Raw genomic sequence first — 17,153 nt, 5'->3', positions numbered from 1 at the left:
CTCACCAAAGATGTCTAAGTGTACAGGTGATTCCAAAGTCACCTAAGAAACGATAAGAATTTTGTCCACAGTTTTTTGGGCAAAATTTTGAATCTTTTAGGGATTAACTATCATCAGACCTTCTGCTCAAATATTTCCTAAAATTTATTGAATGTATACTAAGATATACTTAAGAGTATATATTCTTTAGCTATAATCCTGTGTATAATAAACCATGAGTCCACTGTACCATAAACCCATAATTATATCGATTAAAATAAACGTTTAACAGCTGAATTTGTGCCATACACTTAAAAACTAAATAACATTGTTACCATTAATGATGCACCTTTGTTTGGATCAAGTCAAGTAGCAAAATAAAATACTGAATAATCTTGTAATTTATATTCCTGAAACTGCCTGCACAAACCTGACTATGCAAATTAAGGCCTGAACATTCTCCAAAAGAACAGCTCAAGGCTACATAAAGTTCTTGTTAGCAAAGACAAGTCATAATTATGAAGAAGTAAAGTGGAGATCTCCAAACACCACACAAGGAAAAAAATTTCCTGTCCAGAATATGCATCAAGAACAAGCAAGAACAGAAAGACGACGTTTCTCTGTTGTTTCAAAGTATGTATTGGCTTTTAGTCTGAACAAGAGAGCCTGAAGACTTTCATGAGCCTAGTGATTGACAGGAAGTACGAATCTAACAAGATAAGAGTTGAAACATTTGAAAGGAAAATTCCTTCACTCCTTCATTTTACCTTAAGGTAAAACATATCGGTGTATAGCAAAAGACAATTTTGATCAATTCAAAACAAAATTAGAAGGTTGTAAACGCAAATATTACAGTTAGTTCAAGAATACATAAAGACATCAGGACATAAAACATTACAAAGCAAAAAGTATGCAAATGCACAACATAAATAACTAAACAGGAGAAAGAGTTGGCTTATGTGTGGCTTTCATGGACTGTGATATTTGATGATAAATCCTGAAAAAGCATAAGCCCAAGGAATTGATGGTGGAACATTTGATTTGTGTGATCCTAAAGAAACACATAAAGACGACTTCCTTAAGAAAATAACCACATTTCCAAAGTCATTGATTTATTTTTGGAAGGGATGTTCAGTAGAGACAACAGAAGAGAAAGAATGTCATGCATATATGCAGTTAATGCATATTATACAAAATTTTGTAATGATTTCTTATCTAACATGACAATGACCCAAAGCACATAGCATAGATAACAAGGGAGTGGCTTCAGGAGCAGTTTGAGTCTTTGAAAAGACCCAAAAATCTCTTCACCTGCACTTCCAAATATCTGACAGGTCAAAAAGGAAATGCCCATAAGAAGTCGGAAATGTTAGAAAGTTGCTTTTCCAAGCTTGCAGAGATATAAACAGGAAGTCTGGGGGGGGGGTAATTGGTGCCCAAAGTGCTAAAATGTTTGTTTTTCTTTAGAAATGCTGTACATTTAACTTGTTCTTAATACGTTAGAGGTTCTAGTCCTTCACAGGAGCTGGTGTTAGCCAGGTATGATTCTATCAAAGACCCGGTGTGATTCTCTATCACCCAAGAGCAACTTCATGAACATCTCATCTAGTTGATATTTGATACTAGTTATCTTTATGTGTGTGTGTGTGTGTGTGTGTGGTGGATCACAGTGGATGAAAACATTTCAAAAATACAAATCATATTAATTACCCCAGTTTCACAACCTGTTGCCTTAAGTTAACAACACAGTTTTATACAAAAAGTGATGGTTGTGAATAACACAATCTTAAGCAGCTGATGTTTCATACACACCAAAAATGCTGAAAAGATGGTTAAACACAACTTAATAGGAAGTTTTGTCAACACTACCAGGAGATAATAAGGGCATCTTATAAGACCCATTTTCCTAAACTCTGCAAGATGAGAGACAGTTAGCTTGTGATATTCTGCTAAAATGACATTTCATTATTGTAAAGTGCTGTGCTGTTAAGGATCTATGATTGGTCAAATTTAAAACAGGTCAAAGGACCTGTTTGATTTTCTACCACCCTAAAGTCACCTCATAAAGATGGTGGCTTTGAACCACTGTGGCGTTTTTGATTGTCCGTTTGCCATTTGTCCGCCTTTTATGTCCTGATGAAAGTAATAGTTTCCTCTGGTCCAGCATCAAACTGGGTTTTGTCAACATTTAAATTGTTTGGGGCCAGAGGTTTAACTTTTTCAGTGGAAACACACAGAACTGGAACTGGTTTGGTGAAAATGGCCCTTTTATCAGAAAACAGAATGAAAAACAAGGAACACAGAAAGAGCAGGAGCATATCTGTGATGTGCTCTAAAACAAGTTTAAGTTATAAAACAATTTCCCAAGTTTTGGACATCTCCACATGCTATTTTACAGACATTATCAGAAGATGGAAAGCGTTTATCATAACTGTAAATCTAGCAAGACTTGGCCAACTACCTAAGCTGTCAGGGTGTGGCATAGCACTGAACAGAGAAGAGACCAAAAGGCCTGTGGTAACAAAGGAACTGTAGAGATCCAAAATTATTGGGAGGAGAACTTCCACCAAATCCTGGCGTTTTTGAGAAAGTACCTAGAAAGAAGGGCGTCTGATTTGGTCACATAAGGCCAAAATTAAACTTCACATGCAAAATGATGTGGATGGTGGAAAATCAGCACAAGTGAAATGTGGTGGGGATGATTTTCTTCAGAGACAAAAACTGGGCAGAGTTGATTCAAAGATGGATGGAGCTAAATGCAGGGCAGTGCTGGAAGAAAACCTGTTGAGACTCAAGATTTGCTTACATCAAGACAGTGAACCTAAAACATACAGCTGGAGTAACAGTGGGACAGTTTAGATCAAAACACATTCATAGTTTAGAATGGTCTAGTCAGACTTTTTTTTAGAAAACCATTAATCCAGTTCCTTGTATTTTGCAATTATGCACTGCTTTGTTTTGGTCGATTCAAGAAAATCCCAATAAAAAGTATTAAAGTCTGTGGCTTTACCTATAGGCAATGTGGAAAATTTCACAGGGTATGGAAACCTTTGCACGTTGATGTCTCTAACTATAACCCATCTGCTGTGAAGAGGGAGAATCGATTTGTTACTTGGATGATTTGTTCAGTTCAGCAGAGGAGGACAGTTTAAATACCAAACTGGCCACAACAGAGATTCAGAATGTTTTTTTCTAAGCAACAGGGTATTGATCTCTGAAATGAGAAATGACAAAATTTTTTGGACATTCATTTAACCCAGTGAAACATCTGCTTTTTGGAGAGAGCTAATAATATTAATATTATTATATACTCTTTGTTTTGAGAGGTAGGATCTGCAGTAGTTTGTCTTAACGATGCAAAAATGAAATACCCAATGATGATGGGATTATCTCTGTTCATTAAATGCACAAAAATTGAGAAATCACTTTCAGTTTGTAAACACATCAACATAGAGTACATCATAATATTTGCATTTATAGTTCAAGAACAAACATAAAAAAACAGTGTTTTATATCTATACTAACTATCCCCTTAAAATTGTGGATATGTGCAAAAGACAAAAACCCTATATCAAGTAGTACAGTTTTTAAAATCAACGTTACAAATTTATTGTTTCATAAGGCTGTTTTCTGTTCAAAGAGCTAATTTAGTTGCAAATTTTATTGCAAGTATTGATGTAAAAAGTAATTAGAAAACATTGAAAATAAAAAAATTGAAGTTAAAAGAAGTGAAAGATACACTTTTTCAAAGACAGCCTTGAAATACAAGCAAAATGACAAAAAGATGATCTTAAAAATGTAGAATTTATTGAAGGGAAAAATGTCTCCGTAAGGAAAAAATCAAAAACAATATTCCATTGCTTTTTGCTGCTAATTCATAAGGTTTTTTATTATAATTTATTCTGCAGCAAATATGAATTTATTCTTCGCTCGCACTCTAACAAAACGTTTTATGTGCAAAGTTCACATGATTAGAAACTATTCTAGATCTAGTCTCTGTGTCTTCAAAGTGGCATCTAATTAGATTTACTTATTTGCTTATTTTGATTTTAAGCCTAACTTGTATATTTGTAACATTATTATAGTTTTTTTTAAGAGTATTTGCTCATATTTTATTTCACAGCTTTTACTTTCATTGAAAGTGAAATGCTACCTAGCTGAAGATCTTAAAATAAATCATACAGACTGATAAGTTCATTCAATGATATAGCTCATTTAGTTATATAAGTTCAGTCTGATATTTTTTTCCTTGGTTACATAACAACAGAAATTTCCTCTTAAGAGTTACTGCATTGAAGCTAGGCCTGATTTTCTTGTACACACCAGTCCAGAAATAAAAAAAAAACAAAGTTGTATGCACAAATGCAAGTAAAAAAGATTGTCTTTTAGATAGGAACAGTTTTTTTTTTTTTTTTTTTTTTTTACCAGCATCTTGGAGACCTGAGCCCTTCTCCTGACCTTAATTCATATTCTGGTTCATTCATACATGTGAAACACTGAAATTAGGAAACAAAATTATGTTCACTTTATGTGCATCTTAATCAAATATTCATGTATACAGAATAAATATAACATACTAGAGAAAACTAGAAAGATAAATAAGTAGTAATCAGTGACCAATTTGAGCACGTTTTTCTCATATTAATAAAACGCCACATTTTTTTTTCTTTTGTCCTCGTTTTTAGCAGCTGATGAGACCAGTGACAAGCCAGAGCCTGACACTGAGGCCATATTTGTTCCGAAACAAGAGAAGCCCACAGCAGACGCTCCTCTACTCACCCAGCCAGTAGCCAAGGAACCCCCAGTACAGAATCCGTCTCAGGAAAAGGAACCTGAAAGTACTGATGTGTCCGATCAACCAAAAGCTGCAGAAGATGTCTCACCACCACCAACATCTGAGAAATCTGATCAACCTGCTGCCACACAAGCTCCGCCCATTTCAGCTGTTCAACATCTAGAAATGGGCGCCCTGATCGTCAAAAAGACGGCATATGTTATACCAAAGAAGCAGCCTGTAACTCAGTCTTCATGCAGCCAGCCGTCCCAGAAAGCGTCTGCAGTCCCCGCTCTGCTGAGCGAAACTCGAAATCTGCTGGTGCCTCCAGCACCCAGCGCTCCGTCCTCCAGACCATCTCAGCCCAATAACCAGATCCGACAGAGCATCCAGCGCTCCCTTACCGCCATCTTGTTTAAAAGGTGAGAACCACTTTAGAGACTCTGAAGCATATACGGTTATTGACAAATTTTATTTTAATTGATTTTATGATGATATTGAGTGAATACAACTTTAATAAATCAAGGTTTGCTGTTGTAAAGAAGATGGAGCCAAAATTCCTCAGTAATGCTTTAAAAGACGAAATTAGAAAATCATGCAAAACTATATTTATTTCAGTGATGGAACTCACCGATCCAAGCCTTGTGAATCTTCCCCATTGTTTCTTAATTGGCATTGCTGTGCTTTCTTTTATTACTACACCTTTTTCTTCCACCCAATTTTCCAATAATATAGCTGGATAAAATTTTTATTTATTTATTGGTTGTAGGTATTGGATTGGGGTTTTCATTAGCAATAATTGAGACTAGTACAAAAACATTTTAAATGCGTTACTCTGTGTCATCAACTTAAAGGGATTCACTTTTTCAAAACCATTAATAAATAATGGTTTGATGGTGATATAATTTCTTGGTACACCTGTAGTTATTCACACTATTTTACGTTTCAACATCAAGTTATTATCAGTAGCAGAACTTTAAAACAATTGTGCAAACGATTGTTTCAAAAAAAGAACCCCACGGTTTTGGTTTCTGGTCACGTCAGATCTTCATGACTATCCAAGCTTGTTTCTCATTAAAATAATATTTTCCCCTCATAATTTTATGACTTTCTTCTGTAGATATTGCATCTTTTTCTGCAACTATTATGACTTTTTTCTTGAAATAAAAAAAAATTCTTATAAACTCTAATATTTTGTTATGCATCAAAAAATGATGCATAATGCGTTTTTGTCTGGATCTCAAGAATAACATTTCTATGTTGGTGTGTAAAATGATTGGAGATATATTTTTTCTTTCTTCAGGGTAAGTGACTGTGAAGATCTGGAGATGCCTGAGAGCGAAGTTGTAAAACTTGTTGCTGGCATTGAGAAGGAAATGTTTGACATATTCCGTAATACAGACAGCAAATACATGAACAAGTATAGAACTATAATGTTCAACCTAAAAGATCCAAGAAATAAGGTTGGTTGACATCTTAGTGAACTTTTTTTTTGTATTATTATTTTTCTTAATCTGATTCTTTATATTGCAAATGGGATCTTTTTTTTCCATTGTGAAATCAAATGTTGGCCTTTTTTACTGTTTTCTAGGGCTTGTTGTATCGGGTTGTAAATGGAGAAATAGGCCCTTTCAGACTGGTCAGAATGACCCAAAAGGACATGCAGGCTACGAAAGCCCCTGAGCCAACTACTAAGGAAACAACTCAGGTAAAGAATATCTGAAAACAAAAGGAGATTTTAATGGATTATATAAAACAAATGAAAAAGATTGAGTGATTTGACTGTTTTTGATTTTAAAGGTTAAAGTTGAAGCTGCTAAGGGGACGAATATCCCAAAGCCTGAAGCCGTGAAGATCGATCTGCCCAGTTTGAATCCTCCTAGACCTGAAAGAAAGGCTGAGAGCACGGTCTGTATTATTGTCACTACTCTTGGAACCTTTTAATGTTTTTTAGACTTATTTTGTATTTTTATTTTACATTTGATTCTTAGGAACAGAAGAAAGTTCTTCCTTCTCAAGCTTCCAAATCTAGAGTTATGCAACCAAGCAAGAACAAAAAGATGCCAGATATACTTTCCTGCATGCTTAAGGATACAACATCAGAACACAAGGCTCACCTCTTTGACTTGAAATGCAAAATATGCACAGGTAAATACAAAAAACAACTTTATTAACTGTTTTAACTACTACTATTATACAGTAAAAATTTATGAGTTTCGAGTTTACTTTGCTCTTTGACTTCAGTGCTTTGTTGTAGCGGTAGAAGCTGTTTTGTATTTTTGCACTGCTTAGTTTTTTACACAGAGAGGGAGATGAAAGTCAAAAATGATATTTGATAATGAGATTGATATACAAACTATCTAGACTTGTTTATGTGCATTTAAAATAACTTTTTTTAATACTTAAAAATATTTATGTAATCTAAATAATACTTACAATGTATAATTGACGAGCATGTAAAGTTATCTTAAAATGCTTTGGTTAAAATGATTTTGTATTCATTCTTGAAGGCCAGATGCAAGCTGTTCAAGGTGAAGAACCTGCTAAGAAAAAGTCAAAGGTCTCTACATCAAGAGACAAGACTGATAAGATATCTTGGAAGAAGCCTGGGGGAGATGTGTCTCCTCTGTTGGCACCACCTGACACACCTGAAATGGAGTCTCCTACATCTTCACTGATGGAGCCATCGTCCCAAATTGACATTGATTCTCCAAAATTGACAATTGTTGAATCTCCTGCTTCCCCGACGATAGATTCTCCTGCCTCCCCTGCATTAGAGTCTCCTGCTTCCCCCATCATGGAGTCTCCCGCTTCTCCAACTCCAGAGGGATCCACAGTGCCTGCACCAAAGAGATCATATACACCAGTTGTGATTCCCACTGTCTCCACTGTAACCATTACAAGACGTGACCCCCGAACTGCAGCAAACAGATTTACTGCTTCCTCAGGTGGCAACTCTGGCCTTAGTAACATTGTTTCCAAACAAGCAGCTCCTTACGCTGCTATAAAAGGTAACCTGGCACCGAGCTCAGCACCACCACCCTCAGTACCACCACTAAAACCATTACCCAAATCAATCTTAATGAAGCCATCCTCCTCTTCTGACCCAAGACTTAGTGGTGCATCCTCCAGGTACTTAAAGAGTTTCAATTCTAAATCTTGTTTTAGTCTTTTTGGGAAGAAGTAAGTTGTATTCTTCCATCACTTGTGTTTCAGAGCCACAGTTTCTCAAACCCCAGCAGATGGTGATACTACACCATTCCTAGCTAAACAGGGCATACTGTGGAAAGGCTTTGTAAACATGCTCACAGTGGCCAAGTTTGTGACGAAGGGATACCTGGTTTCAGGACCGGCTGAAAATATTAAAGTGGTATAGTAATACACTATGATGCTTAATGCTAGCTGAGCACATCTGCCTCTCTCATAGAGGAAATTATTGTAAAACTACTTTTTTGTGTGTTGTGCAGGATTTGCCTGATACCATACAAATCGGGGGGAGAATCTTACCTGAGACTGTGTGGGATTATGTTGTAAAACTGAAGACCTCAGTTACAAAGGCAAGCAAGATGTTTTCCATATTTATGCCTTCACCTTGCAAGATGGTGTTGAGGGTGTATCAGTTATTTTTACTCATTCTTCTGTTTTGTTTAGGAGTTGTGTGTGATCCGGTTTCACCCTGCAACAGAGGAGGAAGAGGTAGCCTACGTGTCCCTGTTTTCCTACTTCAGCAGCAGAGGCCGTTTTGGTGTCGTTGCCAACATAAGCCGTTCCATCAAAGATGTATATCTTGTCCCTCTTGGTGCTAATGAGTCAGTCCCATCCATACTACAACCTTTTGAAGGTCCAGGTATGAAAATATTTTACTTTTATGTTTTATCATGCTAGCATCATGTTAGGTGAAGTTTAACTTCACCCTATCTTTAAAAGTTCTTTATTTGAATTTTATTTTGACCAAAAATGCACTGATCAGGCTTTCTCTGACCAATTCAGGGTTTTGCTGCTGATTCTATTTTGATAACATTTTTCTACATAACATATAAACAAGAAAAAAGTGCAACAAGTTTGTTGATAGAGATAGGAGTTTAGAATCCAACAGAAGATGAAAAAAAAGACTTTCCCTAACCTTCTTTAATTTTTACTGATGAATTTGATTATTTTACACACAAAAGAGTTCTTTGTTTTAAAGAAGTACAAAACAATGTGATTTTTCTGACCTGCTAATCACTCATTAGGACCAATAAAGGGAAAATTTTACAATTCATAGGTACATCTTCTGATGCATAGAAAAGTACCTGTGTTTTATGTAGCCTAAATTCAGCTAAAGTATTGATATACATACAGAAACTTGTTAGAAAGGTCCATGTATTTGTTTCTAATTCTCAATTAGGAATATTTCAGAGCTTTGAAGTTGTATTTAAGTAAAATAATTTGGAATACTTTGTTTAATTGATTTTGTTTGTTTTTTCAGGCCTTGAAAAGAACAGACCCAATCTTCTTTTGGGTCTAGCAATTGTCCAGAAGTTAAAGCGTCCAGGAAGCTTGCCTCAGGAAATTGAAGAGAAGAAACCCAAAGTTAGCATGTCCAAAGACCCTATGTGGATTCCAAAACCACCAGTCCTCTATGGTTCTGACAAGTTGGACATGTTCAAACCATATGATCCAGAGACTCCTGCTACTTCCTCCCCTCCTGCTTCGCCATCAGATTCTTCCTCTTCCGGCTCAATTACCATACCTTCCCTCTTAAGTTCCATTAAAGCAACTCCTTCAGTCTCATCCATTGCTACCACTGAGTCCACATCTGTTAGCAACTCAGTCAAGAATGTTACACCATCATCTGGCAATAATAACCCATTACAGACTATTTTGAAGACATTGTTTGGGGGAAAGGAGTCAGACCCAACAACCTCCTCTGACGGGAGTTCCCCCAAAGCAACAGAAAGTTCCAAGAAGAAACCAGTGTTCCCTAAAGTGTCTGGGCCTATGGTTGATCCAATAGTCCAGCAGTATGGACAGAAATCAAAAGTCAAACGGGTAGAACAAGAAGAAGAAAAGGAAGATGACTTTGACAGACCCTATGACCCTGAAGAGGAATATAATCCTGCAAAGGGATACAAAATCTTTACTCCACAAATCACAGACAGTAATAAGACTGATGACTCTACATTATCAGGCTTGGTGGAAGACGATGTGGCCTATGATCCAGAAGATGAAACTATTTTTGAAGTATTTCAAAGTGATGCTGTCGTAACAAAGCTCCCCATTCCAACCCAAAATGCAGAGACACCAACATTACCAACACCAATTTCGGATTCCACTCCAACCACACTTAAATCTAACCCAACTTCTGTAGTGTCGACTTTTCATACAGGTGCTGTAGTTGTCTCAGCTGCAACACTGAGTGAACAGCAGCGGATGCTTGAGGAACTTAATAGGCAAATTGAAGAGCAAAAGCGACAGCTAAAAGAGCAGGAAGAGGTGCTGCGTAAACAGAGAGAAGCTGTGGGTATGTTTATGGCTCACTTTTCTGTTTCTGATACATTGATGTCTCCTCCCACAAAATCTTTGCCACTTGGTCAGCTGTCAGCTGTGCAGAGTGCTGTAATACCAACAGACTCAAAGCCTGCAGAAAAATCTGACAAGGTCAACAACAATACAGTGATGGAAGATAATTCTGCTGTAAAGTCAGAAACTGTTAAGCTAGACCATACAAATGTCAGTGATACCACAAATACACTGACGGAACAAATGGGAATGAAAGAAAATGCAAAGGAATGTGAGAAATATTCATCTGCTGGAGAGATTGAGGACTCTGATGTAGCTTATGACCCTGAAGATGAGTCACTTTTTGATGAAATCCAAGATGATGTATTTAAGGGAGGGAGTGCAAAGACTAATGATGCTTCATTAAGGACTGGGGATAGTGTTGGGAATAAAGGCGATTCTCCAAATTCACACCACAGCAGAAGGCGAAGGTCGTCACCTAAAAGACGGAGTCGTCGAGAAAGGGATCGCAGAAGCCCTTCAAGAAGGTCACTGAGGCGTTCTCGGTCACATTCTAGGAGACATAGAGACAAGGATAGACACAGAAGTGAAAGAGAGAGGTCAAGGCACAGAATAAGAGATCAATCTGATTATCCAGGACACCATCAAAAAGACCATGCTGCTAGCAGACATTCTCGTGGGCTAAGAAGGTCCTCATCTTCACCAAGAAGAAAACAGTCTGCCTCTCTTTCACCAAAACGCCACAGGGGAGCTCCTTTACAAGTCATTGATAAAACAAAGCTCAGAAGTGGTCCATGCAATATTTCTGAGACTATAAAGACTTCAATAGAATCAACACCATCAGTTGTGGGAATTAAAAATGAGCCAAGTGAACTTAAGCTTGAGTGTAATCCTGTTGAGAACCCTGTTAAACACTCTGTTGCACTCATTCAAAATGTGAAGACTGAGATTTTAGAACCGTCAATCAGTCAATGCAATAATCAAATTAACAGTTCTCCTAGTCAAGAAAACAAACTGTCTCTGCAGGAAACATGGTTTCAAGACAAAATTGAAAGCAAAATTCCTCTGAGAGAAATTGATCCACCTCTTCGAGATTCTCCTGAAAGTCCAGATCCAGAACCACAGTTTTCAAAACCTTTCAGCACTGAAGGTGACTGTGCTAGAACTGCAGACTCTGAGGAACAAAACAATGCTTCAGCAACATTTTTTAAAGATGAAAATGACTCTGTGGCAGTTAGTTGTCAAACAACCTCCAGTCTACAAAAAGGACCACATATCCAGGACTCAGGACCAGGAAGGGAAGCTGTTTTACACAGTGTTCTATCTGGTCCAAGTTTTCAAAGTACTGGAAATCCAACGGCAAATATAAAAGATTCTGAACACAGTATGACCCAAGCAGATCTAGTGGACAAGGAAATTGGGTTTACAGGGCCTGATAGAAAAGGGCTTGACATGCAGCATATAATGAGAAATACTTTGGGACCCACTCCAAGCACTCAGAACACACCTACAGATGGTTCAGAGAGACTTGTAATGCAACAAGCAACATGCCTTCAGGGCTCAATGTTAAATTTGATGAAAAATCATAACCCCAATGTAACTGATTCACAGACTATCCCAAGTGTTTCAGAAATAACAAATACAATGCAAGGGAAAGAAAGCTCTTCTTTCCAAGTCATTAACCAAGGCGTAACTCACCCATGCTCTAGTGTGATGCAAAATGTTGTGCAAAGTGCATCAAATTCTGAAAGTCCAGTATTAAGAACACAAATTGAGACCCAAAATCAATTTGTTAGAAGCCAGTTGTCAGATAGACCTCTGCCTGGGTCAAATGATTCTATCTCAGCTGTTCAACATCGTAATCCAAATATTAATGACCAAAATGTCGGTTATTACAGAGAACCTTTGCCTTTTGTGAAAACAGACGAGTTAAGATTGCAGCCAAAGAACTCAGACAGCAAGTCAAACATTATGAAAATAGACGCATCATTTGGGAATCCACAGTTTGAAGGAAGGATTTCACATCCTGGGACTTTGGGTTCTCATATTAGAATGGTTAATAAAATGGGTCACAACCCATCTTTTTCTGGATTCAGAGGAGATCAGACACGTTCAAAGCATACTGAAAGTCTTTCCTTTGGTGAAAGAGGACTTGGGAAAAGGGAATCTCAACCCATTAAAGGAGATCCAGACTTCAGTGATGGTCTAGAATGTGGAGACAAGCCAGATATTTCAAATCTAGACTGGAGAGGTCCAAGGTCATTTCAAATAAGTCAAAATAAGGGCCTTTGTCCACCTGAAAGCCCTTTATGTTCAAATCCCCCACAGTCAGACAGTGGAGATGCACAAAAAGGATTAAATAAGGAGTTAACACATCCGGTCAGAACAGGAACATTTACACAAAATGATTGGAGTACCCATCAGTTTGATGAAAGAGTGACAAATTTGGAGAGTCAGGGACCTTGCAAAACAGGCATTCAAAACTTTCAGTATGGACAAAGGAATAAAGAACAAAGTCCAGACAGACAAACTTTCATGCATGATTTTAGGGGACCAAGAGGGACATGTTTTGTAGGACCTAGAACTGAAATAAGAAATTCTGAGTTGCACTTCACAAGAAATGACACTAGACAACCTGTGTGTTCAGATATGATGGGAAAATGGTCAGAAAATAAAGGCCCTGACATTGAAGCCACAATGCATGGCAGGAGAGAACCAGCAGGTCCAGATTTTAAGATACAGGAACCTGAATGGATAGGTCCTAAGAGTGAGAACCCTATTCATAACAGTAGAGGACCAGGGCATCCAGATCCTGTGGGGCAAAGACTTGAACAAAGAAACTGGCCTGAAAGGAGAGGACCAGATGCCCCTGGTTCAGGGATTGATCAAAGGGGTCCAAATATGGAGGGTCCTGGGAATGAGTGGAGAGGAGGAGGAGGTCCAAATTTCAGAGGAGGACCTGAAACAAGAGGCTTGTCTATGGAGCAATACAGGTCTGAAAATCTAGAATTTAGACGACCAGGTTACAATAAAGGAAGTCTTCCTATTGAAAATACTGGTCTCCCAGGTAGAGGAGGTAGAGATCCAGTTTTCCGAGGACCAGGTCCCGAAGGCAGATACTTACCTGCGCAAAGATCTGAGCCAGACAAAATATCTGAACATCCTAATTTTATTGAGCAAGGGTTTGAGAATACAAATGTCATCCTGGGTGGCCCAAAAATCGACAGTAGAATGATAGGAGGTCCAGATTTCAGTAGGCCTGTAAATGAAATGAGGAGTCCTGCTATGGATGCCCGAAATTCTGACAGGAGAGGATCACAAGAACCAGAAAACTGGGGAGCAGGATCTGAAAGAAAAGGAACATATTTGGGGCGTGCTGGGCCTGATAGCACAGAACAAGGACAAGCAAGAATTCACCTGGGTTTAGAAGGTCCTAAGCCTGCACAGGGAGGACCACACCTCAGGGGAAATGTAACAGATGTTGCATGTCTAAATTTGGAAGGCTCAGAACACAGGGGGAGAAGTCCAAATCTCAGAGGTTCTAATTCAGATATGGTGCGTTCAGAATTAAATAGAACAGGACCAGGGGTTCCAAGAACAGGGAGAATAGGTCCTCCAGTTGAATGTCCTGAAGGCCCAAACATTAGAGACCCATGGCCAGAAAGAGTGGCTCCAAATGTGAAACAAGCAAACAGAAGTCCTCCAAGAGACTCTCAATTCAGGTGTCCTGAACAAGGAAGAACATTTTCAGATATGGAGGGCCTGCAGCCTAATAAAAACATGGCACACCCTGAAGAAGTGGAACATAACAGAAATACTGTGGGAGGTCCTGGGACTACAAGGATAGGTCCAAGATTTTGTAGGAGACCAGATTATGAGGGCCCAGTCCCTGACAAACAAAATCCAAGGGGCCCAAGCTTTAGGGAACCCAGGCCTGTAAGACCACGTCCAGGCATGGATGGCCGAAGATCTGACTGGAGAGAAGCAAGTGATTGTAGAGGTAGAGGCCCCAAGGAGGAAAGGGAAAATACAGAGGATCTTGGATATGACAGACAAAATGACTGGGGGGAGGCTGAACCTGTTCAAGAATTTCCTGATTTTGAGGTCTTAGAATCTGATAGGAGAGGTCGACCTTTTAGACCTTCAAGGCTAATGAGAAGAAGCATCAGAAGACCGGGACCAAATGCCCGTGGCTTTGCACCGAGTCGGAGAGGTGGTGCCTTTGAGGGGAAGTGGTTAGACAGAAGAAGACCAAGATTTCAAGAGCCGGAGGGAGGTGAATCTTCTGGAGATGTTTGGGACAACAGTAGCGACAGAGGTTTAGAGACTTTCCGAGATCATCCTGATGAACAAGGTAAAGGCCTTAATTTCCATGATAATCATAGTGAATGGACAGAGGATGGAGAAAATGTGAAGTTTTCTGTTTCTGGAGATGATTGGGATGGGCCTGGTTTTAGACATCCAGGGCCTGTTAGTGACAACCCAGACATGGCTTGTCCTGGCCCTAATAGAGAAAGAGAAGAACATGAATGGACTGAGCCTGATAGAGAAGATTCTGGGACATTTTTCAGAAGGAGAGGGGGTCCATGCAATAGAAGACAAAGCTGGGGTGGAGTTCGAACTAGAGGACGAGGATCGATTCAGCAAAGACATGCAAGCATGGATGATGATTGGAGACATCAGGACTTTGAGGGGGATATTAGAGGCCATGATAGTGGGATGCCCTGGCCTCAAAGGGGAGCCAAACATCCAAACAGGAGACCATTTGAGATGGAGGCTCCAGGAGATCCAGATTTAAGATACCCAGAAACTTCCTACAGAAATTTCAATGATGAAGGTACTGAGTCAGATAGGAGAGTTTCAGATTTTGGGGAATCCTGCTCGGAAAGGCATAGTGCAGACATGAATGCAAGAGCAGACCCTGAAGGATTTGAGCATAACTTTAGGAGAGTAAGAAGGGGTCCAATAATGAGACAAGGGCCTAGCAGCGCAGAACGTAGAGGAGTGTCACCCAATAATTCAGATTTTAGACCTGGTAGATGGGATTCAAACTCAGAGTTTCCAGAATCTGATAGAAGAGATGTAGATAGGAGGGAAAGGGAACAAAGACATCCGGGTCAAACAACTAGCAGGGGGAGAAGAGGTCCTCATCAAGTCAGCCATGGCCCTCATGAAGGACCTCCAGCACCATTCAATACGCCTTTAGGTCCCGGTCCAAACAGAGAAGGACATTCATGCCATGACTTTGACAGCCCACAAAATCAACAAGCTGTGCAATCTCAAAGACACAGAGGTGCCTTACTTCCCACTCCCACTGATGGTCCATTACCGGTTTCAGATCCTGTGATGAATAGTCATGATGCTTCCTCTATGAAAACACCACAGTTTGGCTCCCCATTCAATAGAAACAGGGGAACAAGTAGAGGCAGACCAATGGATAATTGGTTCAGAGGGCGTGCAAGAGGGCCAGGACGAGGTGCTCCTGCTCGTTAACAAAATGTAGGGTATGAAGATGGAATGTCATTAAATTACTAAAACAGAAGTTTAACATGGCAAAGTTATAATAAAAAATAAACAAAGTATGGACCGTCTTGGATTTTAAAACGTATTGATCTAATATTGAGACTTGCAAAAGTCTCAAATTATATATATGTTTTTTTTAGAATTCCAAGGCTATGAGACACTTTAATATTGCTTCCTGAAATGTATGGTTTTGTAAAGGCAGTTTTCATTTATATTACAACTTGACCCACAGGCAAGCCCATTGGTGAAATTTGTAATGATTAACTGATCCAGAAATGCTGAGTTTTTGTGTTAATTATGTTCGACTTTGTTCCCAGTCATAGTAGTTATTTGATTATGACCTACACCTTGTAAATTGTTGTATATTATACCATCTAAGGGTATTTCTGGAAGGAAATAGTTTAAAAAGCTTTGTAAAAAAGTAGTATTTTTTTTTTTTTGTTTGATTTTAAGTCATAACATCACTGTATTTCGTTGTCTTGTTTGTTACATTTTTATGCTCATAAAAATGTAACTTGTTTCAGTGTTCTTTTAGAATGCTACAAGTCAATAAAGCGACATTTTAAAAACTTGTAAAAAATGTAACTTGTCAGTGCTTCTTCACTGGATTTTTGTTTTGATTAGGTCCATCAGTAGAGATATCCATTTATGTTGAAATCATCTTATATCAAGACAAAATAAGCTATTACTTTGGAAAATGAACCGTTTTTTATTATTATTATTTCCAAAAAGAGTAAGAACTTCTCATGTTATGTCACCTACCCCGAAAGTGTGTTTTACCTTTATAAGGTAGAAGGAGGGTTTTCTTTTTCTAGAAGGGTGTTTTAATTTTAAATTTAGAAGAGATGTGTTTTTGTTGAAAGGCTTCAACAGTAAGCATAAAAAAATTATCAATAATGTCAGATTGAAGACAAGAAGGTCATATTTGACCTTCACAGTTTCTTATTGGGGGGCTTAGGGGAATCAGACATTTTAGCAATAACCTTAGGTTACTCCATTCAACATTCTACAGCTGCACATTTTTGTATAGTTATGTTTTTTATTTGCAGCAGTTGGATATTATTACTGAAATAATTGCTCTCATAACCTGCATTTTCCAATATTTCACCATTATCATACTGACATATCATTAAGAATGAATATTTCATATATAAACACATTTATCCTTGCATAGTTATGAGGGGAACTGATGCTTGTCTTTTCCTCACACAGTGATTCTGAATATTTTTTGTCACTTTTCTAGGGTTAATAAGTGCTGCCATGTTTTCAGTATACTTTACTTGTTAAAGCTGGTTTTTGTACATTTAAGTTTATGTTGATTTAGAAAAGTGAATGCCAAAATAAACAAAAACTTGACATCTAATATTCTTTATAA

The 17,153-nt window shown here is 38.3% G+C and overlaps 1 protein-coding gene across 2 annotated transcripts in view; it reads left to right on the top strand.

Moving 5' to 3' along the window:
* Positions 1 to 16,358, top strand: part of LOC122829344 — a 29,183-nt gene extending 12,825 nt beyond the window's left edge. The window contains exons 7-16 of one of the 2 annotated variants that reach the window (XM_044113827.1): positions 4,668 to 5,175; positions 6,057 to 6,216; positions 6,345 to 6,461; positions 6,554 to 6,661; positions 6,745 to 6,901; positions 7,264 to 7,885; positions 7,970 to 8,123; positions 8,221 to 8,310; positions 8,405 to 8,600; positions 9,222 to 16,358. In XM_044113827.1, the coding sequence (XP_043969762.1) occupies positions 4,668 to 5,175; positions 6,057 to 6,216; positions 6,345 to 6,461; positions 6,554 to 6,661; positions 6,745 to 6,901; positions 7,264 to 7,885; positions 7,970 to 8,123; positions 8,221 to 8,310; positions 8,405 to 8,600; positions 9,222 to 15,748 (8,639 nt within the window). In that variant the 3' untranslated portion in view covers positions 15,749 to 16,358. Of the gene's footprint in view, positions 1 to 4,664; positions 5,176 to 6,056; positions 6,217 to 6,344; positions 6,462 to 6,553; positions 6,662 to 6,744; positions 6,902 to 7,263; positions 7,886 to 7,969; positions 8,124 to 8,220; positions 8,311 to 8,404; positions 8,601 to 9,221 lie in introns of both variants that reach the window. The other variant, XM_044113818.1, reaches the window with a different exon arrangement.
* The last annotated feature ends 795 nt before the right edge of the window (positions 16,359 to 17,153 follow it).

The sequence above is a fragment of the Gambusia affinis genome, linkage group LG01, assembly GCF_019740435.1.
Source record: "Gambusia affinis linkage group LG01, SWU_Gaff_1.0, whole genome shotgun sequence".
NCBI lineage: Eukaryota > Metazoa > Chordata > Actinopteri > Cyprinodontiformes > Poeciliidae > Gambusia > Gambusia affinis.
The sequence above is the reverse complement of the archived record's forward strand: the minus strand, read 5'-3'. Positions and strand labels throughout refer to the sequence as shown.